Consider the following 15573-nt stretch of genomic DNA (forward strand, 5'->3'; position numbering starts at 1 on the left):
GAAGTCGAGTCGACAAACCTCGAGTGTGTGAAATGCACGATTCCAAAATAAGCACGTCCTGCAAGTGTGCAATAAATGTTGGCTGCAGTCGCTCCTGCGAGAACAGAAATCGCTGGAACCTCGTACTTCTCAAGTTTTCATCGTTCAAATTTAAACCACGCGCTAACGTGACCCCCGCGCGTTTGAGAGTGGCCAATGGGCTTTTAGGAGGGAAATGTACACCCGGTCACTCCTCCTGCACGTTGCTGCAGGAGGAGGGAACTTCGGAAATCTTCATTACAGCTGACGGTTCTCAACCAACTGAAGAAGAGAAAAAGAAGAAAGTGAAGCAGAATTTCGGCAAAAATGAAAGAACGTTGCCTTAAATAAATTTTGCAAAATGCGCAATTTTGAGATATTGAGGAATGAGTAATTGATCCGAACACCCCTCTTAGCGGTCTGGTGAATTAACCTTGTATCAGAATCTTTCTAATTTCCTAGAGTTGGCGTCCGATCTCGGACTAGTTTTCACGCTTTGCTTCTGAACAAGGGCGGGCTCAGCCAAAGATACAACGGTTCTTGTGCCCTCGAGCTGATCGCTGTGATTGTTCACGCGATGTTATCGGGGCTCTGAATACACTCACACAGTACGGAAGCTGATAATTTCTCGTTTTTAACAAGAAAAGGAGAGTAAGAAAACCTTGAGTTCTGTTTTATGCTGTAACGAACTTAGCCGCCAGTTGCGTTGACTTCCTCCAAGGATCATTCGTGAATGCGTCATTATCGTGTTTGCCAGCACCAGCGACATAGAAGGGGGGAACAACCTTCCTACATCGCCTGTTCATCCCCTCTCCAATAATTTGACCACTTCTTCAGTGAATTTATTCAAACTTCCACAACAACAGATGGAGGAAGTTTGTTCCGACAACCCGTTGGCTGTAGGCAAACTTCCACATCTTTCTGCAATTTGAACTTATACCTCCCTCCCCCATGTTCATATACGAACACTGGGCCCTAAAATGGACCAGTCATAAGCATCTTCTCAACTGGGAACCACTGAAATGGCCGAGCATTTTAATGTGCCCGGGCTCCCTAGCTAATTGACATCGGGCACACTTAATTACGACCCTACAAATGTTCGTAGGGGTGATAAATGCCCCGAACGTGTGTGTTATCTGTTAGTGGCACAACCCGACTCCCCTTCTCCACACTTAACTGTGTGATCGTTTCCAACCCGCCTGATGACTTCCGCTTGTTATTCCATCTGATGTTTGTCTGATAAAATCCTCGGTTTGGATCTTTATTCACTCCCCCCCCCCCCAATCTTTTCAGTTGTAGTACAAGGACGTAAATATTTTGTCTCCTTATAATTTTCCTTTTATTGCAGTAACCATAAAGATATTTTAATGTGAACAAGAGCGAGAATCCCACGAGCATTAAGCTTACCTCATCCATTTAAGGGCTGTTGACCCAGGATAGCGTCACGCGACTGAAGCCGTCGTTTGACGGATTCCTGCGATTCATTTTGCCTCGCTTTAAAGTCGGTGGCAAATTGAGCGGTACGCAACTTTCCGTGTTTCGATGCAGCGCCGTGTAGACGAGGGTGAGGGAGAACGAGCACGAGTGTGAGCGGAGCTATTCTGAAATCGAAAGAGGAATGACGTGTACGCGGCTCACTGGCCGCCGTTTTTGAAAAACGTGAAGAAACAAAAAAAGGGTCGTAAATTTTTAACGTTCGTTCAATAATTCTATTTTAATCGATCGTTACGTCGGAATACGCGTGAAAAGAATGCCGGTAAGAGGTCAAAGTTTGGCGACACCCACTTCGGAAAATTTTGCTTTGAAGGAGCCTGCGTAGCTGTGGCCTTCCAGGATAATGTACTTGCAGTGGACGCGCTTTCGAAAAATAAAAATAACGACGCGAACAGTTTTAGCGAAGTGCGAACTGCGCTCGTCCAGTGTAACCGGAACTGAATTTCATTTCGTTGAAAATACCCGGCTGTGTGTGGAAAGGCAACGCGTCACCAGGCTCCCCTTCGTACTCGGGCCCGTGAACTTTTCAAACGACCCTCGTGAACCGATCTCGATTTAATTGAATGTACACGGCGGCACCACTCGTCATTTTCTTGGCTGAATTTGCCGCTCGTTGCGTCATTTCTTCCGTCAGTAATTTATTGGCAGAAAATTTCTGTAAATATATCCGCCCCCCCTTCCCAATCGAGACCGATGGTCCCGTTGCATCAGCCGCGCTCCTCTTCGAAGCCCCGAGAATTCTTCGTCGCAGCGGCGACGAGGAAGTCTTAAAAAGACGTCTCGTTGCGTCCATCCCCTTCTTCACTGCTCGGGCGATGACATTCGTGAATGAACTTTGCACGAGTGCCAAACTGCCCCCATTTGTTGTGGACGAAACCTCCGTTCGTGTTTGCGGCTTTCCAACCCTGTCGTTTCGCACTCGAACTGTCGCAATGTTCGCTTCCTGTTGCCACATAAGCAGACGACGGCGACACTTATGCCATGCCGTGTGACGTTGTCATTTGCTCTCCACGTCACCGTTTACAATCGCCCGCAAAGGAACTCATTTTGTTATTATTTGTATGGTGCAAGGGAGCCCGAGGCTTATGCTGCACGAGTCAAAAAAATTTCCAAGTTACTGTGAGAGAGAGAGACCGTGGAAGAGAAGAATGATGATATCCACGTTAGGACCCTGGGCATGCCAAGCCCATACTCACCAGATGGGAGCCCCCGGGGTTAATGCCTCTGCTAATGCTAATTTGTATATTTTTAATTGTCCATTAATTCGCGAGGTTCGTAATAATGCGCGTGTACGAAGCGGCGTTACTGGCGAAAAATCTTGCACCTCCCCCTCTACGGGTGTTCCTCCGGTAGAAGACGGGTGCCATTCGGGACAAGCAAAGTTCCGACTGAGGGGGGGACACGTTGGACGAATCATCGTCGGTAAAACGGGAACATCACCGAAACCGCGCGGATGTTTCGAAAGCGCGCAGGTGTTGTCGTCGAAGGCCGTGGAAATTTATCGCGCATTATTTATTCGTTCGACGTTTCTTTCCTTTTAATGCCGTTCGCTTGGTTACACGACGATGCAAAAGATGATTTACGATCTAAGAAAATCGAAGCGAACTTTTCAATTCTTCCAGTTGCATTTTGTTTTTAAAATCTGGGAGGAATCATTTCATTTTCGCACACGATCAGCAACGCTTCTGACACATTTCCGTCACTGGAGAGAGAGAGAGAGAGAGGGGGGGGGTTAGAATTCACGGGGTTTCTTGACAGTAATGAAGGCTTCTTCGTCTGACTCCGGCAACAGCGGAATTACCTTCGTAATGACGAACCACAAAATACTCGTGATTGTGTGCAGAGTGAACTCTTGTGGGTGGGGGGGATGGGCGGGAACGGCTTGCAGTCCCGCTCCATCGATCATTAAAAGGCTTCGTTAATCCCTGCCACTCTTCTCGGATGCGCAGCTTTAATAACTCCTTCCGATGATGACGCCATCACTCGCAAAAGATTCGAGGGTCTGTCTTATTCCAGCTCGAGTCGCTTTCTGACAGCAGCCCTTCGGGAGGGGTTGTGACCCTTCAAAGCCTCGCTTAAGAGAGCGGGGAAAGTCTTCGGGCAATTTGAGATGTGCCTTAATGGCGATGATGTTTGAAATTGGCAGTTGACGATTGTGCGCAACCCTTGTAAGGACTGAAGTTGCTCATCCGTAAACATTCAGAGCGCAGTTCATTTCATTTAGCTTTTTCTCTCGGGTTTATGACGGAGAATCGGCTCATTTTGACCTTTCTCCGTCTCACCGTGTAATATAATTGGTGACAAAGATTGTCTTTTTGCGAAAAACTAACTGTTTTTCTGCGTCTTTTTCTTTTCACAAAAAAATAAGATAACAATAATGCAACTACGCTAAAATTACTCTCCCCCCCGCTTATTTTCTTTAACCAGTTGGCCGTCATTGTGGTAGCGCACATTACGAAACAAAAACGCGCAATGAGTGTTGTTCCCGTTACGTGCGGGTCATTTCGGACAACTTCGCGCTACTTTAAGTACTTCAGTTACTCGAGTAGTGCGAAGTTAATTAAAAATGTCTTTCGGCGAAACCCCAAAGAAATATTTTGAAAGAAATATTTGTAAATTTTCAGAAAGCATACACGCAAGATTTTCCGTGCATTGCATTTTCTGTACCTTATTTAGACGCGATATTTCAATCCATGGAGGAGGAAAGAAACATACTTGATACAGCAAATAGAATCGCTCCAGATGAAATTTATCTTTCCACACGTAACCCCATGTTTTACCACCGAATCTTCTGCCCGAATCTCTGTTCTTACTTCAAGCTTCAATCTCTGGAAACTCGGCGAACTCTTCTTGATTTACAACTGTTGTACCACATCTTCGCTGGTTCAACCTACCTGCCGGATCTTCTGTGCCATATTGACCTTCACGCTCCAGTGGTGGCTACTAGACAGAAGACTACATTCCACATCGGTAACTCTAGATTAGAGATATCGAGGAACTCCTTCTTCAAAAGAACATTGGCACTCATGAACAAGTTTGACTTGGATATGGAACCGGCCTCCACAGCCGAGTGGTCAGGAGCGAGAGTGCAGTAGCACACGCTCTTTGAGTAGACCGGGGTTCAAGCCCCTGACTGCTGAATACGGTCGATCTGCCAACCCGCACTGGACCAGCGTGGCAGATTATGGTCCATTTCCCTCAGCACGAATTGTTGAGGAGGCTTCCATCCTGCAGTGGGTTGATAATGGCTGCACTTTACCTTTTTTTTTTTTTTTATGGCTGTGAACAAGAAACAGTTTCACAGAACTGTTTGGAGTGGGTTGATCGATTGACGGATGAGTTCTGGGCCAAAGATGTCCTCATTAATTCGTGTGTGATGATGTCTCCTGCAGCAAACTTCTCTCTGCGATTTTTCATGACGCTCGACTTGACGTCATGCATATCCTTTTTATTTCCATGAAATGGACTTTTCCCGTTTGAATGAACTTTCATTGTACAAAGTGTAAGCAGTACTACAAACTGACCAGAGTCATCACTCCTCTTCCTGATCCCATAAGATGAACACGAGACAAGTGAGACTGAACCAAGACTGTGACCTACCTGAAGTGACACTGAACTGAACATTCAAAAACCATGACTGTGACCGCAGCTACGCTGTTGCCTCGCCTTTTGGCGATCTGGGTTGGACACCTAGTCTGGCCCACTTTCTCTCCATATCCTGGCGGTGGGAGGGGCCGGGACCGTCCCGTCCCGTCTCCTCCCCCGTCTCCCCCGTTTACTTCTCCTGGTGCGGCATGGGCATGCCACACTGATATCTGGGGTCGTCTACCCTATTGGCCTCATACTTCTGTCTTTCCCCTTCAGTCTTTCCCCCCACTCTCTCTCTCTCTATACATCACAGTGTATGCCCCACACGACAAAAACTTCCAAATTATAACAGCCAAATCGTGCATCAATTCCGAAACTTAACCTCATTAGCGAACCACCCCTTAATATCGCGTTATTATTTTTATTTATTTTATTTATTATTACTATTTTTTTTTTTTAGGCCCTAGCCACTGAAATCTCAGGAAATTAGGTGGCAGGGCCTGCCAGAGTAAATAATTATGCTGGGTGTACCTGGTCTGCCTCCACGGAGCTGAGTGTGGGCAACTTTGGGCCCCAGCAGGGGGTCTAGCGGCTAAATGGCCAGAGGAACAACGATACACAACACAATACTTCCAAATCCCATACACTTTTAAATCTCTGGCCTTAAGTGATCTGTTACACCCACAAAGAAAACCACGCGGAGATGGGGGAAACTCCTGGTGCCGTTTGACACGAACACACTTTACACTTACTTGTACAAAGTGTAGATGGGAGAAATCCCAGGTGCCGTCCGACACGAACATACCTTATGCCTTGTACAAAGTGTATTATTCTACTTTTGTACAATCTTTGTTCTGTTATGCACTTTAACTGGGCGCATGCCTGTTGTGTATATTACATGTTAAAAATAAATAAATAAACGCAATGTAACCAGACATTTTCAAGCAAATGAGCATAACGACAGCGTGCAGTCCATAGAAAGAAATATACGTAAAATGTGCGTATTGCACTTTATCCAGCCAAAAGACCCAGTTTTCTAGGAACAAAAACGAGCATAGCTAAATATGAAATTGCGTGGATAGGGAAAAAGGAGGTGGTGATGGCGGTACAGAATGCGCCATTTTCGATTGCTACAGATGGCATTGATTACAGAGATTCCAAGCGATATCCCACTGTGATTGCCTTTAGAAAAAAAAAAAAAAAAACTAAAGCAGCTTCTTTAAGTACCAGCATTGAAAGATGGCTCTAGAGGGTACAACATGAGCTGTTGTCTTCAGCTCATGTTGTGGTGACTCCTACAAAAAGCTTTCTGGTGTTGATGGTGTACTAGTTATGGTAAGCTTAAAAGCTGGAGTAGTAAGGGTATGAAAAGAGGAGGCGGAGCATTTGGTGGTAATGATCATAAGATGTCCTTGTCAACTTATTAATTTGTGCTGAATAAAGCTGCATGCCTTCTCGTGAAAGTGGATGAATATTTCTTAGAAATTTCAACTACTACTGTCTCGAAAGAAGTAATAAAAGGAAAGACAGATTTAAATAACTTCAAACGATGCATGCCACTGAAGTGAAAAAAAAAAAAAAAGATTTTGAAACGTGTGTACACGTTGGCCATCTGTGGTTAATTGTGTAACTACACTGGTACAACAGGGGTCAGTGGCAGTCTTTGACAAGCGCTTTTAAAGATGGGGTTAGAAGCGGTGATAAGAGATACGAGCACTTTTCACAGTTACCAGATTGGAACCATTGATCTATAGTGAGTGCCACTGACTCCTCTTCAAATCCAGTTCGTCATCAAAAGGTTTTGAAAGAAAGACAAATTGATGAACTCAAGAAAAATAATTGTAAACTTCTTGCGAAAGCAATTCTAAAACAGGCCAAGCAAGCTGATGATGACTTGTGCCAAAATTCTGTTTATGTTTCCGTCTTCCTGGTTGAAAAAGCAATATTCATTCCTGTTTCTTTTTAAAAGTTGTCTGTAAAACCCGAACGTAGCTGCTTCCATTTTGGAAGTTTATTTCCATGGCAGAAACCTGGAGGAAAATTCTGACCTGATTATTGGCATTTCTACTGCCAAAGTTGTGGCGAGTCTGAAATAAAAGAAGGTTCTGTTCTTTTTCGCAGTGAGAAAGTACTTTATGGCTGCGTATGACTACGTGGTGCACATTCCTGCGCTTGGCATTTTAACAATTGATCGTAGCAGTGGTGAGTGTGAGAGAATATTCAGCCTTGTCGGGGGGTGGGGAAATCAGTTCAGATGTTCTCTTTCTAAGGAAGCTTCGCAAATTCTACTGACAGCTAAGCAGGGTCATTGTTATGAACAAAACTTGAATTAACATTTCTGAAGAAAGCAAAGTCTTCACCAGTATCTTTGTTGAAGTACTCGGAATTAGTCGATGTCTAACAGAAATCCACAGACAGAAAAATTTTAGGTAAGCTGATGCTTAAAAGCATACTGTTCTGTACTGGGAAACAATCCTTCTGTATTTTAATATAAAAGTACTGTTGATAGCCAGCACGGCCATTATGAACAGAACTTGCTCTCAACATTTCTAAAGAGGGAAAGTGTGCAGCGGTATCTTGTTTGAAACGATCAATACCAGTCCAATAGAGTATCCGAAGAGAACCCCACAGACCGGAAAAATTCTTAGTAAGGGTGTTTAGGTAATTAATTAATGTTAGGTGATTTAATTTCTGGTTATAAAAGTGGTCCTGCTTTTTAAGAAATATTTCCTGCGTTCCTCCTCTTTTTTAGGGAAGCACTCCCACTTTTTGAAAAAGAACCTCCTGTTTTTGTTTCCTCCCTGTTTACAAATGCATGATCTTCAGCTTTTCGGCCTTTATGGACAATTCGGTATGAGCAAGTATCATCGCAGAGAACCAAGTCACAGTTGAACTAAGATTCAGGAGCGGCCCTGTTCAAGATGCAACACGTCCATGTCAGAGCAGTTTATTCGCGAGTGAACGGCATCCCAGGACAAGCTGAACGCTGAAGGATGTGGAGGTTGCATTAATTGCACGCGATATTAATTTCCATTGATTGACACTTAAATTAGCACACGACACTGTCATTGCACTACACTAAGTTCACCAGGTGGAACCGTCACTCTGTTATAACGGCGTAACTAGGGGTTGTGGGGGTGGGTTTGGGGGCTAAATCGTCTGTCGCTCCGCATCTTTGTGGCTGAGGCGGGTGCTTCTTTTAAAAATATATTAGAAAATGCGAGAAAGTTTAATGAAAAGTAAAACCTCTTTAAAATTACTGTATGTGGTTAAGTGCGTAATGTTCGTTGCAAAAATTACCGATATTTCAGAGGGAAGCATTTCGGATTCCGCCCCCTCCCCTCATTAATTTACGGACATACTCTGTTAAGATGATCATATAGTACGGACCTACTACTGAAAATCTTTGTTCAGTGGTGGGCCGCGTGATCAGAAATCTATAACAATGATTTAAAGTCGAGAGAACTTCCAGAGGCGGTGAAATAATTGATTATATGCAAATTAGTCGATTATGAAATCTACCCGAATGAAATTAAAGAAGAAAAGTGTTGTTACCACCCGAGCAATAAGCTCTTTCTCTCTTCCTCTTTTGATAACATACAGCACGCTGTCGTTTTCATAATCAATTAATTTGCATATAATCGATTATGCCCATCAGTAGTGAGGAAAAGCGGTGAATAATCATCAGCCGCTTGGATGGTTTCTTCATTACCGTAAAATGTTTATTCATACTAGGTACACGTTTGCTTATTCTTGTTTACCATAAAAACTCCACAGCCATTTTAGAAGCGTTCGCGCGCGTACACACAAACAAGCGACCTGTCGTCTTAATCTTGTCCTTCCATAGGTAACAAATGGACCCCCAGTGGACTGATTTTCACGAAATTTTACATTTGGTTCATATAGAAAGATTTGGCGAGCTGGCCAAAAATCGGACAAACAGAATTTGGCATGTTTTTGTCATCTAACACTCGTGACTGGGGTGTCGCTTGTTGAGAGAAAAGAGACTTAAAAAAAAGTGTACGGGAGAAAGGTAATAAATATTGTACTGCAATTTAACTGAACGGCTGCTTAGAGAAGAACGTAAAACTGCGAGTTTTATTACGCGTTTTCTTATTTTATTACACAACGGGTAACCATCACGAATGTATGTGAGAGCAGAGTTGATAACAATCGTAAGGAATCCAACAGAAAGATAAAACATTGATATAGATTCAAACGTTAAAATCAAATGTACAAAATTCAATTAAGCTACGGGTAAAACAAACATTAAATAAATTAATTAAAGAAGGGAAAAATAATTTAAAAAAGTAATAAACTACAAATAAATGAGCGCTAGTCACTTTGCAGTTCAAGAAAAGATCATGATGAACTCCAAACTTGCTGATGGAGTTCATCTGTGATTGGGAAAAGTCAATGAGAGAGTGATTCTGTTCAGTGGATTGAACTTCATAAAGTCAGTGGTCGCAGAGTCGAGGCGAGACAGAGTGATGAAATAGATGTTTACGGAACGTAAGGTATCAGATAATTTTTTTGGACCTCAGAGTATAAAGTGATACTCTTTAGTAATTGATTGATAAGAAGACAACTGCATTACTTTTCACTTCCTTAATCGCACAATACGAATAAAAAAAAAAAAAAAAAAAAAAAAATCGAACGCGCCTCAAGTGCGTGCATTAACTAACAGGTTTAAAATTCACACAGCCTTTTAGAACCAGCAAAACATTTATTTGAACTTTTTTTTCATTCGAACTGGTTGCAGGTCCTCGATCAACCTGGAAAGTACGGCCCACACGTTATTCAACACCCTGTACAGTAATATCGGTGGGGCGACGAACCCGGGATCGCACGGGCCACCTGTCTTCCGTTGCCAACAGCGAACTCATCGTGTTAGATGCTTTAATATTAGATGCTGGCCGCATATACTGTACTTATTAGTACGTTGTGCGAGACAGGCGTATTCAGGGGTGGGCAGAGAAGGCATGTGCCCCCCCCCCCCTTACGACGATACCTGGATACGCCACTGGTACGAGACATCTAACTCAGTGGTCTCCAAACGTTTTTGGTCGCACACCCCGGAATAAAAAATTAAATATAAAAAGTTTAATTTTTTTATTTATAAATCATTTACAGGGAAGCTATTATATCTAAAATCACATATAATTTTAAAAGATCACAAATAAAACAAAACGAAATTGAAATTAAAGTACAAATTGGTATAAATCAAATCAACAGCATTTTTTAGCGGGAACAATGTGCTTGAATATTTTTTCGTTATTGCTGTGTCCCAAAACACGGTTTCATGTTTTGGGACACAGCTACCCTAAGATCTGGTTCCAAGTTAAGTTTCTTTCTAAACGTGGTTTTAATAATAGTTATTGCGGAGAAAGTCACCTCACGTGGGTACGTTGATCCAAATGGAAGGATTGCATCACTCGCTCTGCTTACCAAATAACCCCGTGGATCATCTCGCGCACCCCACTTTGGAGACCACCGATCTAACCAAAGTCGGCTACAACAAATGAATAATAACAGCATTGAGGTATTTAAAACATTTCAAGAGAGACAGAATTCGCTGCAGAAGAGCGTCCGTGGCTTGTTCAACAAATTCTGGTTTGGTCACCAAACATTCCGACCTTTGTCACTCTTTTACTTCCTTCGGGGTGTTTTAAAACCACCGATTAATGGTAACGTCTTTCTTCTGAGCATTGAGTCGTGCACGGTACTTGGATTAGCGCGAGTATTTTCTCAAGTTACTGGATTACGAGTATCGACTCTCCCCTAAATGTCCCTGGTCATTTCGTTAGGGCAGTGTTGTTTCCCCAAATGCTGTTCCACGAAGTGAAAGTGAAGAATTCCGCCCGGTTCTTCCGTAATTGTTTAAAGATTAGGAGAGGGTTTCGTGGCGAATTAAATTGGGAACACTGCCGTAGGGTAAAATTGCAGGCGTAAGCGCAGTGAGTGAGTGAGGCTGCCTGTCCCTCCCAAAGAGCCGTTAAAAAAAAATTGAGTGGTCAAAGTGGATCAGTTTCCCAAACTTTGTATACCTTTCACCCCATTAATATATTCCGTAAGTGTCACCCCCTCCAGAACAAGCGCAAATAAAGCGATCCGACATAATATTTAGCTACGAGTGTACACACTTCTACCGGTTAACACTTTTCAGTGAACTACGTCAACCAAACAAAGGATTGGAAAAAGAAAGTTGGTCCATACTTCGTTAAATAATCGTGTGGCTTACAATAAACATCATTTATTTATTTAAAAAATACGATCAGCACACCCCAAAAAACGAAGTGCACCTCTTCCAGACGGACGCGTCCCACACTTCGAGGAGAACCTCTGCGTTGGGTCAGAAGCAGTTAGCGGTATATTTATCTCGGGACTTTTGCCGCAACTCGAGGTTATTGCGAATGCTAGCCCGGAACGTTTATTCGACCACTGAACTGGCCCCCCTTTGGTTCCGAAAGAAACCGTTTTCGGAAACAGTTCACGCACTAAAGACGGACGTGGAAAGGTCAGAGAATGAGAGGACTCACCTGGTCGGGCCTTCGGACGACGCCAACCGCCTGGCGAGGAATATGCACAGCACCAACAGCTTGCGAAGCCTCCGTCGTGGGTTCAACATGTTGCCATTCTTCGAGGGCGCGGCAACCAGTGGCGACTGAGGGCAGCGGAAAGAAAGTTCAAGTCGGCGTTTCCGCTGCGCGAGATGATGTTGCGGTGAAACGCTTGAAGCGTGCACCGTCGTCCAGATCTGTGCCTTCGATTAAATCGCGGCTCTTTCACGGACACGCTCGCTCCAAAGCCGAGCACGAGGGGAAGGTGTTCGGGTGGCGGAGGGGGAACACTTTGGGTTCTGTTCGCGTGTCACTCTGCGTGCGTGCTCCCAGACCACGCTAGCTTTTCCTCCGTTACGGGAAATTATCCGTACGGGTCGTACATTCACGTGACACGCCTTCCCCCCCACATTACTCGCAGCCGCGTTATTGGAAGGCAAAAGACACAAAGCGCTCGTAATGCGAAATGTGATCGAAACTGACGAACAGAAAGTATTTTGCGAACTTTGTGGGAAAAGTAGGTCGGGCCGGTGATATTCCAGGAAAGTGGGGTCTGCGTCACATTTTAAGTTACCGGATGTTGCTGTTTCGGCGAACATAACGCGTTTAAATACACCACAAAGCGGAATTGGCGCGCCCTTGACGTAAGTTGACCTTTAAGTCAATTTCACGGTGTTTTGGATTTTTTATTACGGGGGGGGGAGTCGGGTCGAGTGGGGTGAAAACTCTTGTATTGGATTAAACAGTCCATTTACTAATTAACTTTTAATAACTGCCATCATCTGTGCCATCCCCGGAGCCTTCTCTCTCTCTCTCTGTCTCACTCTCTCTCTCTCTCTCCCCCTCCCGAAGTTGGTGAAGTGCCAAAAATTGATTTCGGAATCGGGTTGGAACGAGGCGTGGAAGCAACCTCGTTTGTTACGGTGGTTGTTGCACGAACAGATTTATTTTTGCCATTTTACGGTTTGCAGACTTTTCCTTTTTCCACGAGCCTCCACTTTCCTGCCGAATCTGCGGAGGGCGAGCTGAATGGAGGCTCGAGGGCCATCGCTTTAGAATAAAATATGGGCGCGAAAGTTTAGTCTTAAGTGAGATTCCTTTCATAAACAAATGAAATGCAACTTTATTAAATAGTTTTGGACGAAACAGTTTTGAATAAACATCACTTTATTTTATGTTTACATCGAAGCACCCCGCATTCTTGTGTGTTTCAGCTTATTTGGCACGATACAACGTGGTCTCCCACTCCTTTCGAGAGGTCAAGGTTTCATTTCCGTCGACCAATGGAAGAATTTCTAAAGTGCTTTTCAACCGAGGCTTCTTCAGTTACTTCAGCTGAAGCGCAGGGAGTACAGAAGTAATAGGGGCATAAAATGCAAGAAAGCAAGCGTATGAGCTTATGTACCTTCAGCCAAAAAAAAAAAAAAAAAAAAAATTTTCACGCAACATTCATTCTAAACGTTTGTCCGATTCCTCCTTGAATTTATTTAAGTTATCAACTTCGACAACAAAAATGGAAGTTTGTTCCAGCAATTAACCACCTGCTGGCTAAAGACAAATTGCGCACATCTTTCCAATGTTCGACCGTCTTTCCTCAATTTCAATATATGCTCCCTCAGGTTCGTAATCTCAGGAAGTCTAAAAATCCCATCACATTTCAGCGTGCTCAACCCATTCAAAGCCTTATACACCACAATCAGATCACCTCGCAGGTGCCTAGTCTCCAAACACTGCAATTTGCATTACTTAAGTCCCTCTTGGTAAGAAGATCCCTTCATTCCTCTCACCAATCTTGTTGCCCTTCTCTGTACTCGTTCCAGCCGCTCTACATCCTTCCTAAAATGACGCCTCCAGACGTGTATACAGTACTTAAAGCGTCGCCTGACCATTGCCTTATACAAAGGGATAATCACCTCCTCTTCCCTACTAGCAAAATTCCTATATTCTATTGACAACACCCGATGACCTGCTCTAGCAGCCTGTCCGCATTGCTCCGAAAACTTCATATACCTGACTGCACATTACCTCCAGATCTTTTACATTTTCTACCACCCTAAGTGTAGTACCACGCATCTGGGGTTACTGCTGCCCATATGCAGTATTTTGCATTTGTCAATGTTAAACTTCAGTTGCCACTTCTTAGCCCATCTGCCCAAATTTTCTAGATCGTGTTGCAGTCGCACACTGCCATTACTGACATTAACAACCCTGCCAACCTTTGTATCATCTGCAAACTTCGACACTAAGCCTGATACACCTTCATCAATATCATTGATAAATATGCAAAACAACAGTGGGCCCAACACCGAACCCTGTGGAACTCCACTAACAACATTAGTCCACGAAGAGCAGCGTCCATTGATTAGCACTTTCTGTCTTCTCCCAGTCAATCATCCTTTTATCCATAGCAGCAATATGCCTCCAACGCCACACTGTTCCAATTTGTGCAGCAGTCTTCCATGTGCCGGTATCAAAAGTCTTTCAAAGATCCAAATATATGATATCAAAATTATGCTTTGCATCCAGTTCCTTTGTGACCACATCGTAGTATCCAATCAAATTGGTCAGCCAAGGCTTTTCCTTAACAAACCCATACTGTGTCTGAACTATAACTGAAGTCTTGTCTAGATGATCCTGCAATGCATCTTTAACCAGTGACCCATTATTTTATCCGGAACGGAAGTTAAACTAACTGGTCAGTAATTGTGAATTGGGGATAAATTTGCACATCTCCAGTCGATGGGGACTTTCCCTGAGTCCAAGGATTCTCTCATAATTATGGCAAGGGTTTGCTTAGTTCCTTTGCCGCCTCCTTTAATATAACTGGATTGTTGAAGATAAACATAACCTTTCTTATGTTTGATGTTACCGTCCTGAATAAGGTAAATGTTGGAAGTGATCACAGAATGGTAAGATGTACACTTGATATAGATGTAGGAAAGGAAAGGAAAAAACTGACACGAGTAAATAATACAAAGGTCTTTGAAATAACAGAGGAGGAGAAAAAGCAGTATGTACTGGAACTTAAGAACAAGTTTGAGCTTCTGCAGACTGCTCAGGACCAAGATATCGACGAGGAATATTACAACTTTCTGAAAGTGATAAAGCCCAAGAAACCTATAGGAAAACAGAAATCCAAAGAAGAAAAAATTAGTCAAGAAACACTTGTCATGATGAACCAAAGACGACAAATGAAGAGCAAGAAAAACACTGATAGGGAGAAAATTGAGTATACTGAGTTATGCAAAGCCATTAGAAAGAGACTCAGAGAGGACATAAGAAGATTTAACACAAGAAAAGTAGAACAAGCATTAAGGGAAAACAAAGGATTTAAATCAGCAGCCATGAGCAGTAATACAGAAAGACAAATGATACTGAAACTGAAGAATAGCGATGGTGTACTTATAAATTGCAGAGAAGGCATAATTCAAATAGCAGAAGACTACTATAGAGAATTATACAAGGAGCGAGGGAATGATACCAGCAGTGAGGAAGATGGATTGCAAAGTAGCAACACATACGACATACCCGATATTCTTCCTGATGAGGTAGAACATGCATTGAATAAAATGAAGAATCGGAAAGCCCCGGGGGAAGATGAAGTTACTGTAGAGTTGTTAAAATTGGGAGGAAGAGACATAACACAAAAACTGGCAAGGCTCTTCACAAAGTGCATTAGAAAAGGTGTGATGCCTAAGCAGTGGAATAATGCAATCATAGTTTTGCTGCATAAGAAAGGAGATAAATCAGAAATTGCAAATTATAGACCAATTAGCTTGTTATCCCATATCTACAAGTTGTTCACAAGGGTCATTACTAACAGATTAGAAAGAATACTTGATGAGAATCAACCAAAAGAGCAAGCTGGCTTTAGGACAGGATTCTCAACTATGGATCACCTTCACGTAATATC

General features: G+C 43.2%; 1 protein-coding gene across 2 annotated transcripts in view; it reads right to left on the minus strand.

Moving 5' to 3' along the window:
• LOC150081156 (glycine receptor subunit alpha-2-like) overlaps positions 1 to 11980 on the minus strand; it is a 117543-nt gene extending 105563 nt beyond the window's left edge. For both annotated transcript variants that reach the window (XM_090382058.1, XM_090382059.1), the window contains exon 1: positions 11640 to 11980. In XM_090382058.1, coding sequence (XP_090238184.1) covers positions 11640 to 11728 — 89 coding nt within the window. In that variant the 5' untranslated portion in view covers positions 11729 to 11980. The remainder of the gene's footprint in view (positions 1 to 11639) is intronic.
• Between the last annotated feature and the right edge of the window lie 3593 nt (positions 11981 to 15573).

This window comes from Mastigoproctus giganteus, chromosome 9, assembly GCF_048544385.1.
Source record: "Mastigoproctus giganteus isolate SK-2022 chromosome 9, ASM4854438v1, whole genome shotgun sequence".
NCBI lineage: Eukaryota > Metazoa > Arthropoda > Arachnida > Uropygi > Thelyphonidae > Mastigoproctus > Mastigoproctus giganteus.